The sequence below is a fragment of the Herpailurus yagouaroundi genome, unplaced genomic scaffold (assembly GCF_014898765.1).
Source record: "Herpailurus yagouaroundi ecotype Mexico unplaced genomic scaffold, PumYag 208, whole genome shotgun sequence".
NCBI classification, from domain to species: Eukaryota; Metazoa; Chordata; class Mammalia; order Carnivora; family Felidae; genus Herpailurus; species Herpailurus yagouaroundi.
Genome location: NW_024412439.1, coordinates 6,954,944 through 6,978,989, shown reverse-complemented (window position 1 = coordinate 6,978,989; position 24,046 = coordinate 6,954,944). Strand labels below are relative to the sequence as shown.

At 46.0% G+C, this 24,046-nt stretch overlaps 1 protein-coding gene across 1 annotated transcript in view; it reads left to right on the top strand.

Annotated features, from left to right (window-relative positions):
* DNAH9 (dynein axonemal heavy chain 9) overlaps positions 1 to 24,046 on the top strand; it is a 311,907-nt gene that overhangs the window by 175,513 nt on the left and 112,348 nt on the right. Inside the window, exons 40-43 of the mRNA XM_040453174.1 lie at positions 9,213 to 9,355; positions 9,739 to 9,900; positions 10,108 to 10,341; positions 19,411 to 19,671. Of these exons, the coding sequence (XP_040309108.1) occupies positions 9,213 to 9,355; positions 9,739 to 9,900; positions 10,108 to 10,341; positions 19,411 to 19,671 (800 nt within the window). The remainder of the gene's footprint in view (positions 1 to 9,212; positions 9,356 to 9,738; positions 9,901 to 10,107; positions 10,342 to 19,410; positions 19,672 to 24,046) is intronic.

Genomic DNA, 24,046 nt, shown 5'->3' with positions numbered 1-24,046 from the left:
AGAGAGAGAGAGAGAGAGAGAGAGAGAGAGAGAGAGAGAGAGAGAGAACACACATGAGCTAGAGAGAGAGGATCTTGAGCGGGCTCCATGCTCAGCATGGAGCCCAATGCGGAGCTCAATCTACGACCGTGAGATCTTGACCTGAGCTAAAATCAAGAGTCAGACACTAACCAGCTGAGCCACCCAGGCGCCCCTCTTCCCACACTACTTTAGCTCATTGTTTGATCCCTTGATTTTCTGATGCCATTTCCAGAATCAAACCATAATAGTAATTCAGTTCTTGCATCCCACTCCTGACACCAACCAACCATTCCAGAACCTATCATTATCCCAGCTGTGTCTCAGTTGGGTTACAGATTGACAGGAAGAAATCCTGCACACAAAGTTTAAAAATTAAATATAGTTCCTAGTTTAATTAGCAAAAGGTACATAATTGTATAAAAAAAAAAAACATGGTGGCCGTATATATCAGGAGCAAAGGAGGAGTACCTTTGAGTCATTTCCCTTGGCTGCCAGGGTCCTTCCTGGGCATCATGCAGCTGCTGGCATCATGAAACTACACATGAAACATTGATCCTTGCTGAATCTGGAAAGCCCAAATTTTGCTATGCCCTTACTGCCCTGTTATAATAATTCCTAAAGAGTAGACACTGGTCATCAAACCCAGGTACTTAAGAAATTCTTACAAAATGTGTACCGTCTTGGTTCTTGGACAAAACTCAGAACCAGCAAGGCCTCATCCTAACCTAGAGGGGGGAAATAGAATCATTTCCTGGCTTTCTGGTATAACACATCTTCCTCCAACTTCCCTGTATTCCAGAAAGTGCATTTTATCGCAGTCCCAGCTAAGAGGACATAGTCTGCTCTGGGTGTGGTGTCTCTGCCTTTCTTAACTCTGCCAGGTTTCACACTTTATTTTACATGGAGATCTCGTGTTGGGATTTTCCTCCTGCTTTTCAAAAGGCCTAATTGTTCACTCCACATTTAAGATTTCTCTTCCCCGGTCCAGACTAGTTCACTTTCCATGCACTCATATTCAGAACCACTTATTAAGCTCACATGTTCCAGTCAGTAGGCACTGTGCCTAAACGTGAGCATCATACACTCTATGTGGCCTATTGAAATAGTTTATGAAATTGGGTCCCCCTTGTTATAAAGTACTGTGCCTCTCCATCTCTGAACCAGACTGTCCTTTTAAATTAGGGCCACATCTCCTGTTCATATATAGAACATGAAAAGATCACCTTGCCTTCCAGGATCTCAATGATTAGATCCAGGATTGGTATATTAATGGTCTCCACCCATCACATAAGAATCTGGAGTCTAGGGGCGCCTGGGTGGCTCAGTTGGTGAAGCATCTGACTTTAGTTCAGGTCATGATTTCACGGTTCATGAATTCAAGCCCCACATTGGGCTCCATGCTGACAGGGCAGAACCTGCCTGGGATTCTCTCTCTCCCTTTCTCTCTGCTCCACCCCCCCCCCCCCCCCCCCCCACATACACACTGTGTCGCTCGCTCTCTCTCAAAATAAGTAAACTTAAAAAAAAAGAATCTGGAGTCTGGAAATATTTGTAACAGACTTGGCATTAGATTATGCTTTTCCCAGAACTAGGTTTCGTGGTGGGCCATCTCTGCTTTACATATGCAGAGATCTGGCCCAATTTCCCTGGAAGGAGAAGAGATAGACTGGGAGGCAAAGGAGGCTCCCTTGAGCATGCATCAGATATTCTGAGCATACTTTGTGGTCTCCGTGGCTTTATCTACAAGTTGTGTCCTCAAACCAGCACCTGGTTGGCTCTCCAGCTGCCAAGCAGAAATGCCAAAGGGTGATGCAAAAACATGCTTGAGTTGTCAGCCTTTCCTTTCCTTCACGTGGTGCTAAATTTCTATGCAAGTTGTTAAGACGATGTCCGTGCATTTGCCTACATTGCTGACTTCTCCCTCATCTCCTCTATCTAAGAGATAATCAGCCACCACCAATTTTATCCCCGAACCATTTCTGAATCTAAATCTTCTCTATCATAGCTACCACCGGTCTTTTCATCGGTTGATTCAACACATACAGGCACTTCTTAACTCATCCCCATATCCTAGGCAATACCCCCCCCCACCCATCCTCCTCGCTGCTTCCAAAGGGTCTTTATAAAATAGAATTTCTTCATTGGTTTTTCTAACTGAATGCAGGAGAAGACCCAAGCCCCTTTTTCTACAGATTAAAAAAGAAAAAAAAAAAAAAAAAAAAAAGAAGAAGACCCTGCCTTTGACCTACTCTGTGATCTACTTCCTAACTCCCTGAGATAATACACTGCACTGTTGTTCCCTGACATCATTACTCATCATATTCCTCTTGAACTCCATGCCCTCCTCCTCCTTTGTCTGGAGTCCCTTCTACCCACGTTATGAGACTTATCTTGAGTGTCCTCTCTCTCTAGGAAATCGTCACTGATCCATTATCATCCTTGGCAGTGAGAAATACCCTCCACGTCTCTGTAGCTTTCCATGGCTGCATACCCCACCACTGTGCTGAAACAGCATTGCAGATTCATGAAAGGCAGAGCCTAGGTTGTCTCTTGTCAGTTAATGTTTTTGTTGTTAGGAAATAATGTAAGGATAGGAAAGGAAAAGGCTTAAGGACCTACTGTCCAGTTTAGGAAATAAAACAATACAAATATAATTCTAACCCTCTGTAGAGACTGTTACTTCCATCATTTATACTGTCAGCTATTAACCCATCTCTGGTCCCATAATTATTATTCAGCAGGTGTTTGTTGAACTAAGGTGCGTGATGTCACGAGAATGATGTGCTATCTTACGTATTAGATCTCACTGTTGCACACATGCTTTGAGATGGTTTTCAGGCATGCAGAGAGAGGTGCAGAGGGCTCCTGAGACAGCCACCACAGTCCCCTGCTTTTCCCCCCTTGAGACCAGAGAAAAGTTTGGGGGAAAATGGTGGGCCTGGATGAGGCCAGGTCCCCTAAGCCAGTGCGACACTAACGCGTTCACGGAGGACCCAGTCCATAGCTTCATCCATTTTATCATCAAGCCCCAACTAACAGAACCATCTCAAACCATCAGGATCTCCTCCCCCAAAAGCAGTTTTCGCCTCTGAAGGTCCCACATGAGCACAGAGAAGAATGATGATTAGTCTGGGCTTCAAAGTATTAGGAGGCGTTAATGATAGCACAGAGCACTTGAAAGCAGAAATAGTGTTTCCCGAGCGTAGGTCTCAGGAGGGAACTTTTCAAATATTTAAATAGCCTCTGCCTCTGTTCGCATCACAAAATCCCCTCTGACAGTTCAGTCCCTCGCTTGAAAGCATGACTACCTACATCACATAGTAACTGATGGGTATGATGCCGGGAGAAATTGGAGGAATAAACCTCAAGATGCAAACTTTGCTCCCAATTCAGAGGCTCAATTCCATCTGGTGACCTTCTTCTTAAGGAGCTCTTGGGACCTTGTGACAGATACTAGCATCTTAAGAGCATGGAGAAAGTCTCCAAATGGCCTGATACTTTCAACAGCACAGCCCTAAGTGTATCCCATAAGCCAAGGTCAGCCAACTTTTTTTTCTTTTTTTTTTTTCTTTTTTTTTTTTATAAATTTTTTTTTTCAACGTTTATTTATTTTTGGGACAGAGAGAGACAGAGCATGAACGGGGGAGGGGCAGAGAGAGAGGGAGACACAGAATCGGAAACAGGCTCCAGGCTCTGAGCCATCCGCCCAGAGCCTGACGCGGGGCTCGAACTCACGGACCGCGAGATCGTGACCTGGCTGAAGTCGGACGCTCAACCGACTGCGCCACCCAGGCGCCCCCCAACTTTTTTTTTCTATAAAGGATCAGAAAGTAAATATTTTCAGTTTTGCAGACCATACAGTCTGTCACAGCTACTCAGCTCTGTCGTTGTACTGGGAAAAATAGCCATAGACCATACCTAAATGAATGATTGCAGCCGTGGCCGATAAAACTTTATTTATGGACAATAAAATTTGAATGTCCTATAATTTTCATGAGTCATTAAGTATTATTTTTTTTTTTTTCAACCATTACAAATTGTAAGAACCACTCGTAGCTGGCAGGCCAAGCAAACAGACAGCATGCCGGATTTAGCCTGTAGACCATAGTTTGGTTCCTCCCTATCGAGAATGTTCTACATAAAACACCAAAAGTAAGCCCTCCATATTTCAAATAATAGAAGGGCGAAGAAAGCAGGCTGTGTTGTTACACATGCTCTAAGACCAAAGGGAATGGAGTCCTCACTGGGGGGCTCTAACATGATAATGGGGAAGGGAATGCAGATTATCAGAGACGCAAAGGAGAAAGGAATACAGACCACTGTAGGCAGTCGGCTCCTGAAGCTGGGGGAGTATGGCTCGTGTCAATTCCATTTGACTGTTGCTTTTTTTAAAACTTGGGGCACCTGGGTGGCTCAGTTGGTTAAGCAGCCAACTTCAGCTCAGGTCATGATCTCGTGGTTCATGAGTTCGAGCCCCGTGTTGGGCTCTGACAGCTCGGAACCTGGAGCCTGCTTTGGACTCTGTGTCTCCCTCTCTCTGTGCCCTTCCCCTGCTCATGCTCTGTCTCTGTCTCTCAAAAATAAATAAACACTTAAAACAATTAAAAAGAAAAAAACAACACTTCCCTGAGCTCTTTAATTCCCAACACATGCTGAATATCATTGCATTTCCTTAGCAGTTTCCGTGGACCTCTGCTTTGATCAAATGAGAAAGGGGTTATTCCATTCCTAAGACCTTGGTTTGGACAAGTTATAGCTCAGGGTGTTTTATATGCGTCCTACGGAATACCTTGATGGACGGAAGTTAAATTTGTCCAACTAAGGGAAGGAAGTAAACGATCAATTTCATGATAACCCATTCTTTTTTTCCATTTTGACCTTTTAAAACGATTAAGTCTAATTAGTATAAAATTCTTACTGAACTCCCGGCTGGGTTAATGTGGTCAGACTATGAAAGCCAGACATTTGTTGGCAGTTGGCAATGCGTTCCTTCAGCTGTGGTAGTGCACCGATGTGTAGCAACTTCACTGACAGGCAAAGTCAGAATTCCCATCGCTCGGATTAACTAACGCGAATTCATGAATGGTGAGATCATGACCTGAAGCCGAAGTTGGACCCTTAACCGGCTGAGCCGCCCAGGTGCCCCTCCCGCATTTTGTTTTAATTTTTCCTGTTTTACTTTTCATATTTATGTCTTTAATTATGTCTTTAAACGTCGGGCTCTGGGCTGATGGCTCGGAGCCTGGAGCCTGTTTCCGATTCTGTGTCTCCCTCTCTCTGCCCCTCCCCCGTTCATGCTCTGTCTCTCTCTGTCCCAAAAATAAATAAACGTTGAAAAAAAAAAATTAAAAAAAAAATAAATAAATAAATAAATAAAAAAATAAAAAATTAATGTTCATTTATTTTTGAGAGAGAGAGAGAGCGTGAGCACACAGTAGGGGAGGTGCAGACAGACAGGGAGACACAGAATCCGAAGTGGGCTCCGGGCTCTGAGCCATCAACACAGAGCCCAACGCGGGGCTCAAACTCACGAACTGTGAGATCATGACCTGAGCCAAAGTTGGACGCTTAACTCACAGGGCCCCCTGGCGCCCCTCCTGCATTTTATTTTTAAATTTTTAGTGTTTTACTTTTCATATTTATGTCTTTAATCCGCCTGAAATTTATTTGTATATAGTGTTCTAATTTTAATTTTTACTCGTAATGCTGAATTACTTAACATCACTTATTGATTAATCCATCAACCAGTGACTGCACACTGATTTTTATTTTTTTTATTTTTTTATTTTTTTTTAATTTTTTTTCAACGTTTATTTATTTTTGGGACAGAGAGAGACAGAGCATGAACAGGGGAGGGGCAGAGAGAGAGAGGGAGACACAGAATCGGAAACAGGCTCCAGGCTCTGAGCCATCAGCCCAGAGCCCGACGCGGGGCTCGAACTCACGGACCGCGAGATCGTGACCTGGCTGAAGTCGGACGCTTAACCGACTGCGCCACCCAGGCGCCCCTGCACACTGATTTTTAATAGCAATTTCCTTTTTATAATTAGGTCTGTTTCTAGGTGTTGCCTTCAGTATTCTATATATTTGGCCCATACCAATGTTGCATTGTTTTAATTAACATAGGTTTGGGTTTTTTGGTTTGTTTGTTTTAAGAGAGAGAGAGAGCACAAGGGAGGGGAGGGGTGGAGAGAGAATCTCAAGCTGAGTGTGGAGCCCAATGTGGGGCTCGATCCCACCACCCTGGGATCATAATCTGGGCCAAAATCAAGAGTCAGATGTTCAACCAGCTGAGCCACCCAGGTGCCCCAAATTAACTTTGTTTTATAAGGAACCTTGATTTCTGGTAGGGAAAATCCTTCCCACTGGTTCTTCAGAAATGTCATGGCTGTTCTTTACCCTTTGCTCTTCCCTGGCCACTTCAGTCAGCAGAGCATGGGACTCTTGATCTCGGAGTTGTGAGTTTGAGCCCCACGTTGGGTGTAGAGATTGCTTCAAAAACAATAAAATCTTTCCTTAAAAAGATAAAAAAGAATAAAGTAACATTTTGGGGGGCTTGACTATAGAGATGCCATTTTATTTTCAATATTGATTTATATCCAGAAAGCTTGTTGTTAAATGTGCTTGTGAGTCCCGATGGTTTACGTGTATATTCTCTTAGATATTCTATGTAGAAAATTAGATTTTGAACAATAATAATATTATGATTATCTTAACTCTTGTTTTACATTTTCCTTTTCTTGATTTTTTGCATGGTCTAGGACTTCCTATATACCATTGACTAGGAAACATAATAGCAATCATGGTTGTCTTGGTCCCGATTTGAAAGGGAATATTCTAGTATTTCACTCTTAGGTATAATGTTTGCAATGAGTCTGCAATAGACATCTACGATAGAGTAAGAGAAATCTTACTTATTCCTAGTTTGTTACCAGTATTTTAGAAATGTTATGTGTCTTTGTAATGGTAATATTGTAATTATCTACTTTAATCTATTAACATAGTGGATTATTTTCATAGATTTCTCTAATACCTAACCATCATTGCATTTCTAGGACAAACCCTACTTGGTCATCATACGTGTATTTTTATGGATTTAGTTAGGATTTTTTAAAAGATTTATTCACCGTATATTGTGTAAGACAGGATTTTATCGAACTTTCAGAACTTTGCCAGTCTTGCAAAATTAATAATGAGGCATTGTTTTAAGCTACATTTCTATTACTATGAGTGGGGTAAAGCATTTGTTCATATATTTAAGAAGTATTTGTATTTCCTGTACTGTGAGCTCTCTTCTGTATCCACGTCCTACAGTTGAATTATTGGTTTTTTCCTTTATTTGTGGAGACTTTATTTACATATTTACATATAATGTTATTATATGTAACATTATAATATTTACATATTAAGGAGATTAACTATTTAACTATAATCAGAGTTAAACACATATTTTCTTTTTAAAACTTGAGGAATGAGAACATTTAAGTTCCAGCTCTTAGCAAATTTCAGTTACATAGTACAGTGTTATCAAATATAACCACTGTTATATACATTATATTCTAAAGCCTCATTCATCTTATAACTAAAAGTTTATAAGCTTCTACCACTCTCTCCATTTTTCCCCCCCCCCCCCCCCCCCGCCCCCAGCTCCTGGCAACCACTTTCTACTCTATTTCTAGGAGTTTGACTGGGTTTTTTGTTTGTTTGTTTTAGATTCTACATGTAAGAGACATCATGCAATATTTTTCTTTTTCTGTGGCTTATTACTTAGCATAATGCCCTCCAGGTTCATCATGTTATTGCAAATGACAGGATTTCACTTTTTTTAAGCCTGGATCATATTCCCATATATGTCACATTTGTTTGATACATTCATCCACTGATGCATACCTAGGTTGTTTCCAGATCTTGGCTACTGTGAATAATGCTGCAATGAACAGAGGAGTATGGATATTTCTGAGATCTGTTTTTTTTTTTTTTTCTTTTGAACATATATCCAGAAGTGGGATTCCTGGATCCCATGGTACTTATTCTCTTTTTAATTTCTTTAGGAGCTTCCATACTGTTTTCCATAGTGGCTGTACCAGTTTACATTCCCAACAGTGCACAGGGGCTCCCTTTCCTCCACATCCTCATCAGCACATATTATCCCTTGTCTTTTTGATAATAGCCATCCTAACAGGTGGGAGGGGGTATCTCATTGTGATCTTCATTTGCATTTCCCCGATAACTCATTGTGTTGAGCACCTTTTCATGAGCCTGCTGGCCATTTGTCTGTCTTCTGTGAGAAACCTATTTTCATTGGTTCTTTGGTTTTGATCTTATTATACTTTGCCTATGTGTTCACCATGCTGTTTTGTTGCTATTTTTTATACCAAACTTATACTTTTACATAAAATATATCAGCTTAAATATATCGAATGTATCTTTCTTTTAAAACATGCTGATTTTGAGTTACAATGAGGAAGTCCTTCCCCACTCAGAGGTCATATAATATTTTCCCTCATTTCTTCTGCCATTTTTATGGTTTTCTTTTCTATGGTGAAGTCATTGGCTCATTTGGAATTTATCCTAGCATACAGTGGAATATAAGGATCCAACCATAGTTTGTTTGCTTGTTTGTTTGTTCCAGTCTTCCTAATACTGGGTATTGAATGTTCATTTTTTCCCCACTGATTTTAAGATGCCATACTTACATATGCTAAGTTCCCTGACGCCATTCCCGCTGTCTCCCTTTCTGCTCTAATGGAAAGGGATAGTTCATTTTTCATCAATATATGGATTTGTCTGTATGTTACCCCCCCCCCTTTCACTTGTGGTCTTATAAGTATTTTACATCTCTTTTATTCTTCCTACCAAATCTTAAGCTCCTTGGGAACAAACTTTTTATTAACAATAATTAGTAAATAAATTCCTTAAGTAAAAGACATAGACAGTTGAAAGCCCTCATGCCACGAACTCCTGGCCCATGACAAAAGGGTGCCATGTAGCTTGTTCCATTCTTTCAAGTATCATCTCTCTGCCCTGGGTTTGGAGTAGATACAGTGTCTGTTTAATTTCGCCAGCAGGAGTGGTGGGGCATGGCCACAAAAATCACGGGCCTTGTGTCCCCAAGTTGGATAACCTCTCATGTCCAATTGCATTGTGCAGAGAGATGTGAAAGCTGCCCTTCTGTGTCCCATTTCTCCCAGGAGAGATCCCAGACCTCTACTCCGATGATGAAGTTGAAAACATCATAAACAACGTGAGGAATGAAGTCAAGAGTCAAGGTCTGGTAGACAACAGAGGGAACTGCTGGAAATTCTTTATAGATCGGGTCCGACGACAACTGAAGGTATAAAAGGATTTACTGCGCCGGGTAGGCAGACCAGAGATGGTTCACGAGAACCTCTACTGATAACTCGGCTGTCCTTCTTGATTGTACTGGGAGTGGGCAGTATGGGTGGAGTGACTTTCTCAGCCTGAGCAATTTTGCAAGGCTGCCCTTCTCATCCGATTCAAGGGCAGTGGCCTCCCTCTTGCCTCATTCGGTCCCAGCTTTCTTAATTTCTTGGTGAGAAGCCTGGGTGGTATTGACAGATTTTTTTTTTTTTTTTTTTTTACTCCTTTGGATGCGTTTCCCAACTTTCCGGGAAATAAAGAACCTAAAGCCATAGCTATCTCCCTGTGAGAACTTCTGATACCTTCTTGGTTCTCCCCACCCTTATGACTTCTCAGGTGACTCTCTGTTTCTCCCCTGTGGGGAACAAGCTGAGGGTCCGCAGCAGGAAGTTTCCAGCCATTGTGAACTGCACAGCCATCGACTGGTTCCACGAGTGGCCTCGGCAGGCATTGGAGTCTGTCAGCCTCCGCTTCCTGCAGAACACAGAAGGCATTGAGGTAAGAGGGCAAAGGAGACACTCGTCAAGATCCTCTCCACCTCGGGTACAAGGAATTCCATGTCCAGAGTTTCAGGATTCAAGTTCAAGCTTGGATAGAGTCGTCGGAGCAAAACCTTCCATGTAGCGAGGCAATGAGCAGGGTGGGCCACCACCGCCAGTCTTCACGTCCAGACAGTAACTCTGATTTCCTGCTCTTCACGTTCAGCCCACAGTCAAGCAGTCGATTAGCAAGTTCATGGCCTTTGTCCACACAAGTGTCAACCAGATGTCCCAGGCTTATCTGAGCAACGAGCAACGCTACAACTACACAACCCCTAAGTCATTCCTGGAGTTCATCAGACTCTACCAGAGCTTGCTGCGCAGACATGGAAAAGAGCTCAGGTCCAAAATGGAGCGTCTCGAGAACGGACTGCTGAAGCTTCACAGCACCTCTGCCCAGGTGGGTAGCGTTCTTTCATGGCTTGTGCATGCGGGGCACTGAGAGGGAGCGGGAGCACCCCATTCCGGGGAACTGGAGAGATCACAGTCCAGGCCTGAAAATCACTTATGGTTCCCCAGAGGCCTCAGAGTCACCAGAAACCATTCCAGAAGTTAAGGCTGAGCTCTCCCTGCAGAAGGGCACGCTGTCCCCTTCAGGTCTGGTCTGCTGCCACCTACTGATGATGGAATCCTCTGGAGCACCTCTTCTCTCTTGCTTGCTACCCCTCTCCTCCTCTTCCGCCACCTTCCTTTCTTCTCCAGTCCACTTCCCCTCCATCTCCAAAACTAAAAAGACATGGTTGCCGAACTGTACCGATTCTCTTTGGTTTCTTTGTGTCTTACTCTGTCATCTGTCAAAGCACCATTGGGACCTAATTTCTTAAATCCTGTCTCATTCCTTGCATTTCCTCGTGTGTCCCTAAGTGGTTGGCCATCGAAAGAAGGCCCCTGTTGTCCTGTCCCGGTAAGATTTTTCTACTTCCTCTTCCAAAGGGAACGGGTTTGTTTCAATTTCCTGTTCTTCCCTTGAGAATTGGGGACAATTCTGGCACCTTCTCTGCCCCTGCTTGTGCCCATCAAACACTGCCAGTCCCTTGATGGCCCTTTTTTTGTGTGCTCTGTTTGCCAGAAGCAGACGCAGTCTCTCATTCAGGTGGTGTCATCTTCATGCATTTGCACCATTAAACTAAAATTGTGATTAGTTTGATCCATGGGCATCACGTGTTCCTACAGATACCTAAGCCTTTCACTTATTGTCATTGTTTCAGAGCTTTGCCTTTGGACTAACTATTCAACTTGCTTCTTCTGAGTTGTCCTCTCTCCCCGCTTCTGTTTCTTGAACGGTAGATGTAATAGGTCTAGAGGATTTCAGTGCATTTAGTGGGATGCAGTGAGCCCTTGCGGTCTGTTCACAGAGAATGTCTTCTGCCCAGAAAAAGCTGTCTTCTGTTATCTGATGTTGTTCATCTGGCCTGGCCTCTCCTCCAGGAGCAATGATTTGCCGGATGGCTTCTCTGTGTCCCGCATCTATTATGTTCTCACTCACTGATCTCATTCTTTTGGCTTTTTTTTTTTTTCCGTCTGTGTTCTAAGAGAACCTTTCACGTTGATCCCGGACAATTCTAGTTTCGTGCTGTGTAATATTGCTTCTGCTTCTTACGCTTACAGGGAAGGGTTTAATTATGCTACTACATTTTTAATATCCTAACAGCCCTTCCCCATCTCATCCTTTTCCCTGTCCAATGCATCCTATAGCTTTTTTATTTCAGCCTGTTTTCCTGCAACGGTGTCACAGAAACCATCCTACCGAGGATGGTGAACTGCTTTCTCCAGGTTTTCCCTAGATCTGGTAGTACGTCATGTGCAGAACTGTGTTCTTCTTAGCCTCCTACATGGTTTTCCCATCCTTGTCCTATATTTCTAGAAAGACCCTTTTATCTTTTTCTTTCTGTGCCTTCAGGCATGGTGAGCTCGGTCCGAACTCAATGTTTGTGCACTGATGACACGTGCCAGTTGTCCACGATGCTTCTTGGTTTCCATTTATGCCATGGCCACACCCCTTCCCAGAGCTACAGTGCAGGGCAGGTCGAGGGACACAGACCCAAGCCAAAGGCCTAGCAGTTTACCCGGCATATGTACTGTGGTTGTGGAAATGTCACATCTTCTCTCCCAACACTTTCTAGTGTTTCCAGCACCCTCCATCTCTGAACTTCTAGAACTCAGCATAAGATAGGATCCCGGAATGCAGATTCTTAACATCTGTCGCTTCTTCCTCTTCCTGTCTCCTCCCCCACCCCTGACGTATGGTGCCCTCTCAATACTGTCATCTTAGCAGCCCCTGTTCTCCCTCCCCTCCCTGTCCTCTGGAAATTCCAACCGTCCCAGGAGAAGACTGGTTATACCTTCGGCCAACCCAGTGCTACCTGCGTGTGGAGAGTGGAGAATTCTTTTCAGTCCTGGCATCAATTTCCATTTCTTCTCCTTCAAAGTTCTCTGCTTCGACGAGCGATACTTTCATCTACCCAGTTCCCTAGAAAGCGGGGAGTTACCTTCGATTCCTCCCCTTCCCTCATTTCCCGTTTAAGAATTAACAACTTCTTGGGGCGCCTGGGTGGCGCAGTCGGTTGAGCGTCCGACTTCAGCCAGGTCACGATCTCGCGATCTCGCGGGATCTCGTGATCTCGCGGTCCGGGAGTTCGAGCCCCGCGTCGGGCTCTGGGCTGATGGCTCGGAGCCTGGAGCCTGTTTCCGATTCTGTGTCTCCCTCTCTCTCTGCCCCTCCCCCGTTCATGCTCTGTCTCTCTCTGTCCCACAAATAAATAAACGTTGAAAAAAAAAAAAAGAATTAACAACTTCTGTACATTTCCTAAACGTGTCTCAGGTGTACCCTCTTGTTGTATCCCCCTTTTCTATGTCTTGATTCAGACACTTCTTACCTAGGTCATTTCAATACCTGGAACTCTCCAGTGTCTCCCTGGTCCCGAACCTGCTTCACCTGCAACCTCTCGCATCACCCATGAGGCCAAAATCCTTGGGGTCATCCGTGACCCTTCTCAATTCTCTCTCTCACACACACACACACACACACACACACCCTGTGCCCAAGCATCAGAAAATCGCCATTGGCCCTAACTTCAGACGAGCCCCGAATCCCCCCACTGTGCACCTCCCACGCTGCTACTCCCCTGACCCAGGCCACTGATCCTACCCGGGGAACCACAGTACCTTTCCAACTCACTTGTCTGCTTCTCCTTCTGTTCCTCTTGGGTCCGTCATCATGGGAGCACCCAGAGGGATCCGTTCAAAACAGGAATCAGAGCATGTTACTTTTCTGCTCAAAACCCTGAGATGGTCCCCATTTCCCTCGCTAAAGTGGCGCCCCGGTCTCCTCTCCCCACCCCCCCACCCCGCCCTGCAAACTGTCAGACCTCATCTTCCGCTGCCCCATGCCCGCGACATTCCTCTCCGGCCATGCCGCCGCCTTGCTCTTCCCTCAGACATGCCAGGCCTTTGCACTGGCTGTTTCCTCTCCCTGCGTGTTCTTCCTTCTCTCACCCCCACGACTCACTCCCTCATCTCGACTTCTTTGTTCATATGTCATCTTCTCAGTGAATCCCATTCCGATGGCCCCATTTTAAATTGCAACCCCACCCCATTCCCAGGTCCCTTACGGGGCTTGACTTCACCTCTTTCCCGTACTGGTTGTGTTTACTTTTTGCTGTCGATCCCCATCTGTCAGACAACCTCGGCATGGACAGGGATCCTTATCTGTTCTGTTTGCTGATGTGTCCCACATGCCTGAAACACTACCTGGACAGAGGGGGCATGCGTGAAATGTTGAATGAATGAATGGCATTTTGTTTAGCCTCTCCCAACATTCTGGACCCCCCGTCCAAGAGAAATATCCTGCAAGTCATAAATGCAAATTTCAGTTTCCTATTAACTGTATCAAAAGAAATAAAAGGAAACTAGTGGCTTTCATTCTAACATTAGATCTTAAATTTACCTAATTTTATCATATATTTTAAGAATACATTTTATTTAACCCAATACATCCATGATATTATCATTTTAACAGGTAAGCAATGTATGAAGAAGTTATTGGTGAAATATTTTTTTTCCTACAAGGCTTCAAAGACTAGTGTGTGTGCGGTTATAATTACAGCACATCTCAGATGGGACAAGCCACATTTCAGGTGCTCATTCCCCAAACTAGACAGCACAGCTCTGGACCAGCCCCTGTCTGGCTATCAGACTGATCTTCGCTCAAAACATTGAGTTTTCTCTAATGTGGACCCTAATGTTTTAGACATTACATTTCAGACTCTCTGAACTTTTCTAGAACTTTCAAACTATACCCTTGCCTCTTTCGCCATCCTTTCTTCCTCCCTTCGACCCCATTGTACCCTGGCATTCAGCAATACTGACTGGTTGGAGTCGCCCCAAATCTCCACAGCTAGTTCACATCTCTGTGTCTTTATGTGTGCCCCTGACTTGCCAGCTTGTGACTGTCAAGACGTAAACAGTTTGCTCCCTCCACTCGCAGAAGCCCCTTCTAAGTTCTGAGAAGATTTTCATTCCGTTCTCTGTGGTTCCATCTCGGCATTATGTTTCTTCTCTTGTATATGTCCTGCCACACCATCATGGCGGCATGATACCCAAGGGCAGACACCAGGATTCATTGGCACATAGTAGGTGTTCTCTAAGTGTGTGGATAAATGGGTAGATGACAGATGGCTAGGCAACCAAGCAAATGAGTCACCTGCAAGCTTAGAGTGGGGATGGAGGACGGGTCCCCCAATACTGTGTACGTGGTGTATATTTCATACTTACGGATGGTTATGAGGATAATTCTTCTTGTAAAAATACTATCTTGGCTTCTGATGTAAAGCCTTCATCTGAAATTGTTCCTTTGTAGAAAAAAGCCTTAAGCATATCCCCATAATCTTGGTACAAGGGTAATGACTTGAATTATATTGTATAAGTATCCTACTACCCACTTATGACAGATTTTGGTATTCATAATCCAGCGGGAGTGGGCTACATGAATCTCACCACTCTGGCTCAGATGGACTCCAGATTTATTTAACAATGATCACAATATTAGGAGCAGTGATGATGATGATAATAATGACAAGAATTACTAATTATATGGTCATCTAAAGTTTATAAAACTTCAGACACAGTTTCATGCTTAGACTCGCCTGGTCAGAAACACCACTTTATTTTTCTACACTGAGATTTGACTTAGCTCCAGATCCGTCTTTTTCATTTAAGAGTAGGAAATTCTCGGGGCGTCTGATGGCTCAGTTGGTTAAAACGTCCGACTTCAGCTCAGGTCACGATCTCGTGGTTCCTGAGTTCGAGCCCCACATCAGGCTCTGTGCTGACAGCTCGGAGCCTGCTTCAGACTCTCTGTCTCCCTCTCTCTCCGCCCCTCCCCCACGCTCGCCCGCTCTCTCCTGCTTTCTCTAAAACATGAATAAACATTAAAAAAGTTTTTTTGTTTAAGAATAGGAAGCTCTTGATCTTACTTTTCTGGTCGACTTGGTCACTTCAGGTTAAAAAAAGTCTCTGGAGAGCAGTCAGTTCAGAGTGTAGTTCTACCTTGGGGCTGTTTCCGTGTGAAGGGTCTTTTGCCCCTTTGCATCTCGCTGGTGGTGGTTTCAGGAGGCAGCTGGTGAAGCTTCGTGTGTGGTCTTCCAGCTCTCACTGGCTCTGCCGAGGGTGGCTGATTCCGCTGGGTCTTTGGGTGGCATCTTCTGTCTTTGCTACTGCCTCATATGAGGGTGGTGTTACTTCTGTTCCGTCTCTTAGCACCATCAGAACCCTCACCCCTGACCTGGGTCTCACGCCATCTCCTGGCATCTTCAGGACACACTGTCACCCTCACTTCTATACCTAGCTCAAGTGTACTCATGAGGGAGAAGGGCTGTTGGACTGAAGAAATGTTCATAAGAGGCCTACAGTTCGTTACCGGTTCCCTCCGTCGAAGATTTACTCCCCAAGTCTGTTCGTCCGGAGACTCTTAAATTCAATCTTTCTTGGGCTTTCAAAGAATCTCAGGCCACCGAATTTACCTGAAGTTGACAGGTCAGTAATTTACCATGATGTAGGCATCAGGACTCTTTTGGTGCAAGTGAAAAAAAAAAATGAATTCAAATTCAGTTAGCAAAAAAAGAGGAAAAAAGAAGAAAAGGAAAAGACTGGTGGGGTGGGGGTGGGGAATGAGATTACATGATATATTTATCAGATCCTTTTGATGGCAGCTGACCAAAATCCGGCTGAAGTTGGTCTAGGCAAAACAACAACAAAAAATAAAACAAGCTGTTTCCTACAAGTGAAAATTCAGAGATAGAGCTTAATTTTGACAGGGCTGGAGCCAGATTCTCACTAAATGTCCCTGTCCAGGCAGGCAACCCCATGGCCCTGCCAACCTCAGACTTCTATTCTGCCTGCTTTGCAACTTCACCATAAGGAGGAGTTCATCTTTCCCAGGATTTTATAGCAAGTTCCTGGGGCAAATGGTCAGTAGCTCTGATTGGCCTCTTCATATCATTGGTTTGCCCATATGTGAACCATTCTCTGTGACTTCGACACTCTCCTTGGCCAAGTGAGGATCAAAGGACCACCTTTGGTGTGTCAGCCCCACCCAAACCACGAGGACTAGGGAAGGGAATATTCCCCAAGGGAAATTCAAACTTATTTCCAATACAGGGATGAGAAGTTTTATTAGGTAGACAAATATAACAGATGTCTACTGCAGATGGGAAACCACTACGTCTAAGAAGAGAAGCCTACATGAACTGTGAATTCATGGGAGAACATGGTGGGTGACCAGAAGGACCCGGGGGGTAAGAAGGCAAAGACCTCTGGGCCTCTAATGCTCTGCACACTAGGGATTGCTGTTGATGATCCCGGGTTTTCTCTCTTCCTTCTGTGGCTCTGAGGAGAAGGTCCCAGAAAGCTTGGCCTTCCTCTTTGGCATCATGTTCCTGGTCCTTGGAGAGAGGACGGTCTCTCACCACCAGCCTCTTGGCACTCCACTCAGTTGACATTCCCCTCCCACTTATATTCATGGAGCTGGCAAGACTGAAGAGAGGGTCTCTTCCTTGTTTTTGTCCCTCTCCCCCTTGACCCTCCTATCTGGGGGCGGGGGTGGGTGTCTAAAGAGGAAGAGATCCAAGGCGGGGGCTCGAATGTTTTGAATAAAGGCGAAGAGAAGAGGAAATTTTAACTTGACCTCTTTCAACTTCCTGTTCTGACCTACTGCGACTTCCTGTTCTAACCTACTTAAACTTCCTGTTCTGCTGCCAAAGAGCCATGAAACGAGCCTGACTTACTTATGCCCTCTCTTCAGCTTTGTGTGGAGCGGCCTAGTTCTGACTGGCGGGACCCTTGTGTCACTTCTTGTCACGGCACGAGAGCTACAAAGCTCCCATCCACAGTGCTGGTGTTTGCCTACCTTGGGCCTGAGGTCGTACACCCTATCTGTCAGCCACAAAACAAACAGACAAACAGCAACAACAGAATTTAAAAAAAAAAAAAAAAAAAAAAAAAAAAAAAACCCACTCCAATTTTCTCAAATCTCCCCAGATTTAAAAAGGAACAAAAAGTTACTGGTGTGCTTGCTGACTGCAGTGATTATGTGGTTCAATCATTTTGATTTACAATTGCATCTTTGTCCTTGTAGAAATAACTCCCTGCAGCTGAACCATGGGATTTAGAAATGGATTAACCTTCCAGCACGGGAATATAAGACTTGTTCTCGGGAGCAGGCCTTCATTTGAGGTTAACAAAAAGTCTCCAGTTTCCATGAATACACAAAATTAAAGAGCATTCTTTCTTCCCCCCCCCCACCCCCCACTTTCCTTTTCTTTTCTTTTGCTCTGCCATGAAAAGGGAATTATCAGCAGCATCTAAGCCTCTGTTTTATTTTTCCCCTTATGCATTTTGTATCATAAAGCATTTGAATCTGTTTGACGTATTCCAGGAGCTCTGAAGTAATCTTGGGTTGTTGCATGGAACAGACTGCAGAAAAATGAGAGGCGGGAGGGCATTTTGCGATATAAAGTTTATGGGCCCTATTGCAAATACCAATGGCTTTTTTTTTTTTTTTTTTTTTTTTTTTTAATTCCACAAAAAAAAACAGATCTGAGTCTTCTTTCTGCAGGTGAAAGGGCCATAAAACCAGGCCAATGGGTCTCAAACCTAGGTGGGCACCAGATTCAGCCAGAGGGCCTGTTAAAACACAGATCGCCAGGCCCGCCTTCAGAATTTCTGACTCAGTCGGTCTGGAGTGGGCCTGTGAGTTTACCTTTCTGGCAAGTACCCAGGGGATGCTGTTGTCAGTGGTGGTCCAGGGAACCACACTCCGAGAACCACCACACTCTCCGGAACAGACCGTACATAGAAAACCATGCCTCCTTCTCCAGGGGGTCAGAGAAATGAACGGTCTCCTCCGTGGGGAGCTTCTTCACTTCCTCCAAACGCATATGAATTCAGAGGCCCGATGGGGAGAGCCCATTGGGTTCTGGTCTGGGCCACTGGGTCCGCGTCAACCTGGTCATCTGTTTCCTGAAAGGACTGCGGAACTAGACTAAGACCAAACCAGTGAGACCAAGTGAACGCTCTCTACGCAGAGCTGGCTCCAGCGGGCACCTGGTTTCGGGCAGAGATTCAAAGGCAGCCCGCGGGGTGGGAGGGCTTCTTGGTGGGCAAGAAAGGAAAGGTGTCGGATGTGTCCCGATGGAGGCTGGTGGCCTGCGGAGCTGGAGGGGGGCTCCCTAGAAGTGGGCATCCTGTGTGATCAGTTGGGGGAGCGTGTTTGACTTTCTCTGGCTGCTCCTAAGTGGGAAGCAGGGGCAAAACTGAAGGAAGTCGTCCGTTGTTAACCAAGTGCTGGCCATCCGGGGCCGATTGCTGCAGAGGCCGCTGTCTGTTTGTCTCCCTGGATTGTGACGTATTCGGGAGTCTGGCCTCCTGAGCTGGTTATTGTAGATAATGGGTTGGTCTCCTGGTCGCCAGGAGATTGCAATTGTGGGTCAGCGTTCTACTTTGATACGCAGCCCGGCCGCTGTCTGTTCGTACATTCAGTCTTTCAGGATGCACGGGACGTACTCACTGTCTGTAACTTGCTAAATTCTCGGTGTACTTCACGTTGGCCAGTTCCAACTAGACAACGACTGCTTTTTACAACAGGCCCGCTCTGCACCAAGTAGTATCCGAGGCAGGAGGAGTTTTATGAGACGCAGGCATCAATGGCCGTGGGAAGCAGCCTAAGTCATGTGGGCCCAAGGGAGAATCTTGCTTAGAATCTTCCATCCGCCACATTTACCATAGAGGGAGGAAGAAGAGAGAGCCCAGTGCCCCTTTCCGCCCATGGGGTCAGGGCGCTTGGTCCCAGGTGAGAGCTCAGCTTAGGCACCTTCGCTTCAGGAGTTGGCCGTTTTCCTCTATAGGGTCAGACCCCCAGGGCCGTGTCCCAACTCCCTCTGCTCCCAGTAAGCCCAGCGCTTCTCTGCCGCAGGTAGATGATCTGAAAGCCAAGCTGGCCACCCAGGAAGTGGAGGTGAGACACAAGAATGAGGACGCAGACAAGCTGATCCGGGTGGTGGGCATAGAGACGGACAAGGTGAGCAGAGAGAAAGCCATCGCGGACGAGGAGGAGCGGAAGGTGGCCCTCATCATGCAGGAGGTAAAGCAGAAACAGAAGGACTGTGAGGACGACCTGGCCAAAGCGGAGCCGGCGCTCACAGCAGCCCAGGCAGCCCTCAACACCCTCAACAAGGTAGGACGATCATCCCTCCCTACTGCTCGCCCCTCGCAGGGCCGGGGGGAGGCCCCTCCGACCCAAAGACAGCGCGGTACCCTGGTGTCCCAAAGAGGTACAAGAGCAAAGCTGGAAGGCTCAGGGTGGGATCCAGCTGTCACGGGTTTATTCATTACGCCACCATTTATTGAAACCGCCTGTGTGTCGGGCTCCGCAGAGGACCAATGAAATCCCAGAGGCGTGAGTCTTAGAACCAATCAGAACAGGAGATGCCAGCTAGTCCCTCCCCCACCCCCCAACTTCACAGATGGCAAAGCCAGGGCCCCGAGAGGAGCACCGACTTGTCCAGCGTCACAAGCCTCATTAGAGCCAGACTGGAGCTCACACCCTCAGGATCCAAGTGCAGAGATCGTCCAGCTAAGTAGCCCGTGGTCGTCTTACCCATTTCGTACCACCAGCCGCACGAGCCTCAGGAGGCCCTAGGGAGACGTTTAGGACAGGAGAGGAAAACCCATGTTGGCTCCAAAATGGGGAGGGGGGGAGGGGGGGGCCCTACAAAATCAAAATTCACAAATATTCCACTGTTCACGGCACCCGTGTATCAATTAAAGTCAAGCCCTGTCCATAACCGTTTGGTAGGACAGGCATGACTTTTGAGACGTATTCACAAGGTGCTTTTGATTGGATTCCCGTGAAATGTATCCCAGGTATGTGTGCGTTGGACAGGTGAGAATTAGCTCCTTCTTCCTTTTATCGCCTTTTTGCGATTACGCTTCTTTCCCTCTCGGATAACTGTGGCTGAGGGGCCAAGGGGAGAAAGGGAGAAAAGGGGGCGGACAGACTCAGGACGTGAGGAGCAGGTGGCAGAGAAGGACCGAAAAGCTGACCCTCTCTCTGTTGGATGGAGACCCTCCCCCAGTCATTGGGACCTCTCCCCTGCAGGGCGCTTTCTCCTCCTCTCCCGGGTTTGGCAATTCACATGCCCTTCCACGTGGGCCACTTGGCCAAGGTCTGAGACATCCTGTCCCACCTGTGCTGTGCAGGCAGCTCACCTCAGCTCCACGGGGGACACCTGTGCCTCCTTTCCCCAAAGGCACTGAGAATGTCAGCCACCCATGCAACACGCTCTCCCTCGTTCCGTGGTTGGTGGGGAGGTAGGTGGGCTAGCCAGCTGTTCTCACACATTCTAGATTTCTGGGGTATGCATTAGACACCAATCCACTATGTCATGCAGACTACACCCCACGCCCTCCTTTAAAGGCAGAGTGGGTGGGACTCACCAGCAGGTCTCACGGAAAATTCTCTCTTAGTCCCCAACTTGCTGACTCTGACACCCTCAGTGCAGGTGAGGCATTTGACGCAAAGCACTGGCCTTCTGGAACCTCCATCTCACGCCTCACTTTGGAAGGTAGCATCCAGTGGTTTAGGGCCTCATCAAATCCAAAGCTAAACTAGGAACACCGTAGAAGCCTGTGACATATAGCTACGTATACATTGGAAGTTGAGCTACAAGGGCATTCTGGTATATCTAAGGATGGGGGGGGGCTGGATCCCCTAAAGGTTAAGGCAGCTAGGGCCAAAAAGGCCATAAACAGGCCTCTACCTACATCAGGAGAGAATTCAAGGTTCTCCTTAGGAACTTGGGTACCATCGGGTGGAGTAGGAGTTGGCCCCATTACGCCACCTGAACCTTATAGCACAGCCAAGCCAGGCTGCCCCTCAGAGCGTCATCCACTGGCCGGCCTCCTGGCCTTTGGTTAGCCTGGACCCCTCCCCACCACCATTGTTTAGGGCTCGCTCTCCTATCGCTTCCTCCCGTCTAAATCCTACCCGTATTCTAAAATCAGACTTAACATTTGGGATCAATCTCGCCCTTTTCTGATTTCCCGAACATGAAACACGAGACCACTTTTAACATGAGCCGCGTCCAAATACCGGGTTTGGCTCTGGGTGTGATTTTCTCTTTGCTTGGCCCCTGTTTCCTCATCTGAGCAATGGAGGCGACAGTGACGCAGTCCCCATGAGGTTGTCATCGGGACGAAATGAGATCATGCCTGAAACGTAGCTAACAGATGGGAGCCGCCCAGTCAATGCTGGCTCTTGTCGATGTCACCATCACCCGCATCATCACTTCTGTTTCCGCAAAACTGGAAACAAAGTGAATGCCCGTAAATACTTCTGGGTTAATTAGTTGGCTGGTTAGTCGACTAACCAGTTGGCTGGTTAGTTAGCAGATTGGTCGTTGGTGGAAATAAACATAATATAGTGGTGGACCTCGTGGAAGCGATGAGATACGATACTGGAAATAGCGGTGGATTTGAAAGTCTCAACGCTTCCGCCACAAAGGATATGAAACTCATTTTTTTTTAATTTTTTTTTCAACGTTTATTTATTTTTGGGACAGAGAGGGACAGAGCATGAACGGGGGAGGGGCAGAGAGAGAGGGAGACACAGAATGGGAAACAGGCTCCAGGCTCTGAGCCATCAGCCCAGAGCCTGACGCGGGGCTTGAACTCACGGACCGCGAGATCGTGACCTGGCTGAAGTCGGACGCTTAACCGACTGCGCCACCCAGGCACCCCATGAAACTCATTTTTAATGAGTGCCTACTGTGTGCCAGGCAAGATGATAGGTGCTTTCCTCCAGCCGGCTGCAGAGCCTGGCACACATCGCTGAGGTTCTTGACTCCTTGCTTTCTCTTGTTACGTAGAAAGGGGCGGGTGCGAATCAATGAGCGCCTTATGTCACGCTGCCCTAACCAGTCAGCAAATTCTGTCAATTCTGCCTTCAAATATATCCTGAATTCAAATGCTTCCTGTCCTCTCTGCCGCTACCCCTCTGGTCCAAGCCACTGTCCCCTATTACCTGGACTGTTGCAGTAGCCTGTCAGTTGGCCTCCCTGCTTGCACCCTTGCCCCAGTTCTGTCTTTGCCCATTACAGCCACCTGAATAATCTTTTTTAAAACAGCAGTTTGACCACATCATCCCTCTGTTCAGAATCTTCCATTGGCTTCCCATCATATTCAGAATAAAATCCAAAGTGGCCCGGGAGACCTTACAATTTTGCCCAGTTCCCTCTTCTGCGATGCCAGTTACTAGCCTTCCTCTTGTCCCTCTGACCCCCCACACTGGTCCTGCTGTGTCTCAGACACTCCCAGCACAATCCCACCCCAGGGCCTTTGAACAAGCAACCACCTCTATGTGCAGTGCTCTTCCTACACAAACCCCCATGCCTCCCTCTTTCAGGTATTTGCCCAAAAGTTACCTTCGCAGGAAACAAATAATAAAAGCGCTCATTAATTTCAGGAAAAAAAAATTCAGCATATGCAAGATACATAATATAACCCAAGGTGACCAGTATTTATGGTCATAATCATGTCATAATCGCACTGAACATGAACTGAACGAAAAAAGTTGATAGAACCATAATAAGTAGGAGCAAACGGGAGGGCAGTATAATAGCTAAAATATTCCCACTCCGAGGAGGAAGCCACTTGCTAACTTCTAAAATGAAAAAAAACAAAACATGTTCCATATCAATAAGGAGCGAAATCTGGAAGAAACAGGGGAAGAAATTGCCAGCCATGGCTTCTGGAGAGCTGGGGTCAGAGATAACCAGAGCCAAAGTCAAGAGCCAGGCATTTAACGGACCAAGCCACCCAGGCGCCGGAGACAACATTTTTTTTTTTTAATTGAGGTATAATTGACATAGAAGGATCTTCGTTTCAGGTGCACAACATCATAATTCAGTGTTTGCATGTATTGCAAAATGGTCACCACAGTAAATCCAGTGAATATCCATCGCCACGCGTAGGTTTGTGTGTGTGTGTGATGAGACCTTTCGTGATTTCCTCGCTTTTCAAATACATGGCACAGTATCGTCACTACAGTCTCCGTGCTGTAAATGACATCCCCAGGACTTATTTCCCTTATAACTGGAAGTTGTACCTTTTGACCCCCTTTGTCGATCTCGCCTCCCCGCCCCCCGCCTGGTGGAATAGAATGACTAGATCAGCCTGTACGCCATGTGATGGAGGGATTATTGCTTCATGAACCCCAGGATCCCTGGGGTGCCCTCAAACCCTCTGCGTTCCCAGGACTCCCGGTATTTAATGACCACCTCCCTGTCTTCTCATCTTTTTCAAAGTTAACATTAAATCTTTAGTTAATACATAAAGAACACCTGTAAGTCAGAGCCCGGTGTTAAGTCTCTGCTTTGGCAGTTTTATTTCACTTTTATCGCTAAACTGAAATAAATCCAGTGTAACTTTTCCTTCCTCAGTTGAGGAATGGTTTTGCTTTGCAATTTCATGGTCTTTCCGCCCACCTCCCCCTTACAAAGTTACTTAGAATTTTCCGTGTGTTTCCTGTATGTTTTTTACGGTGAACTTAT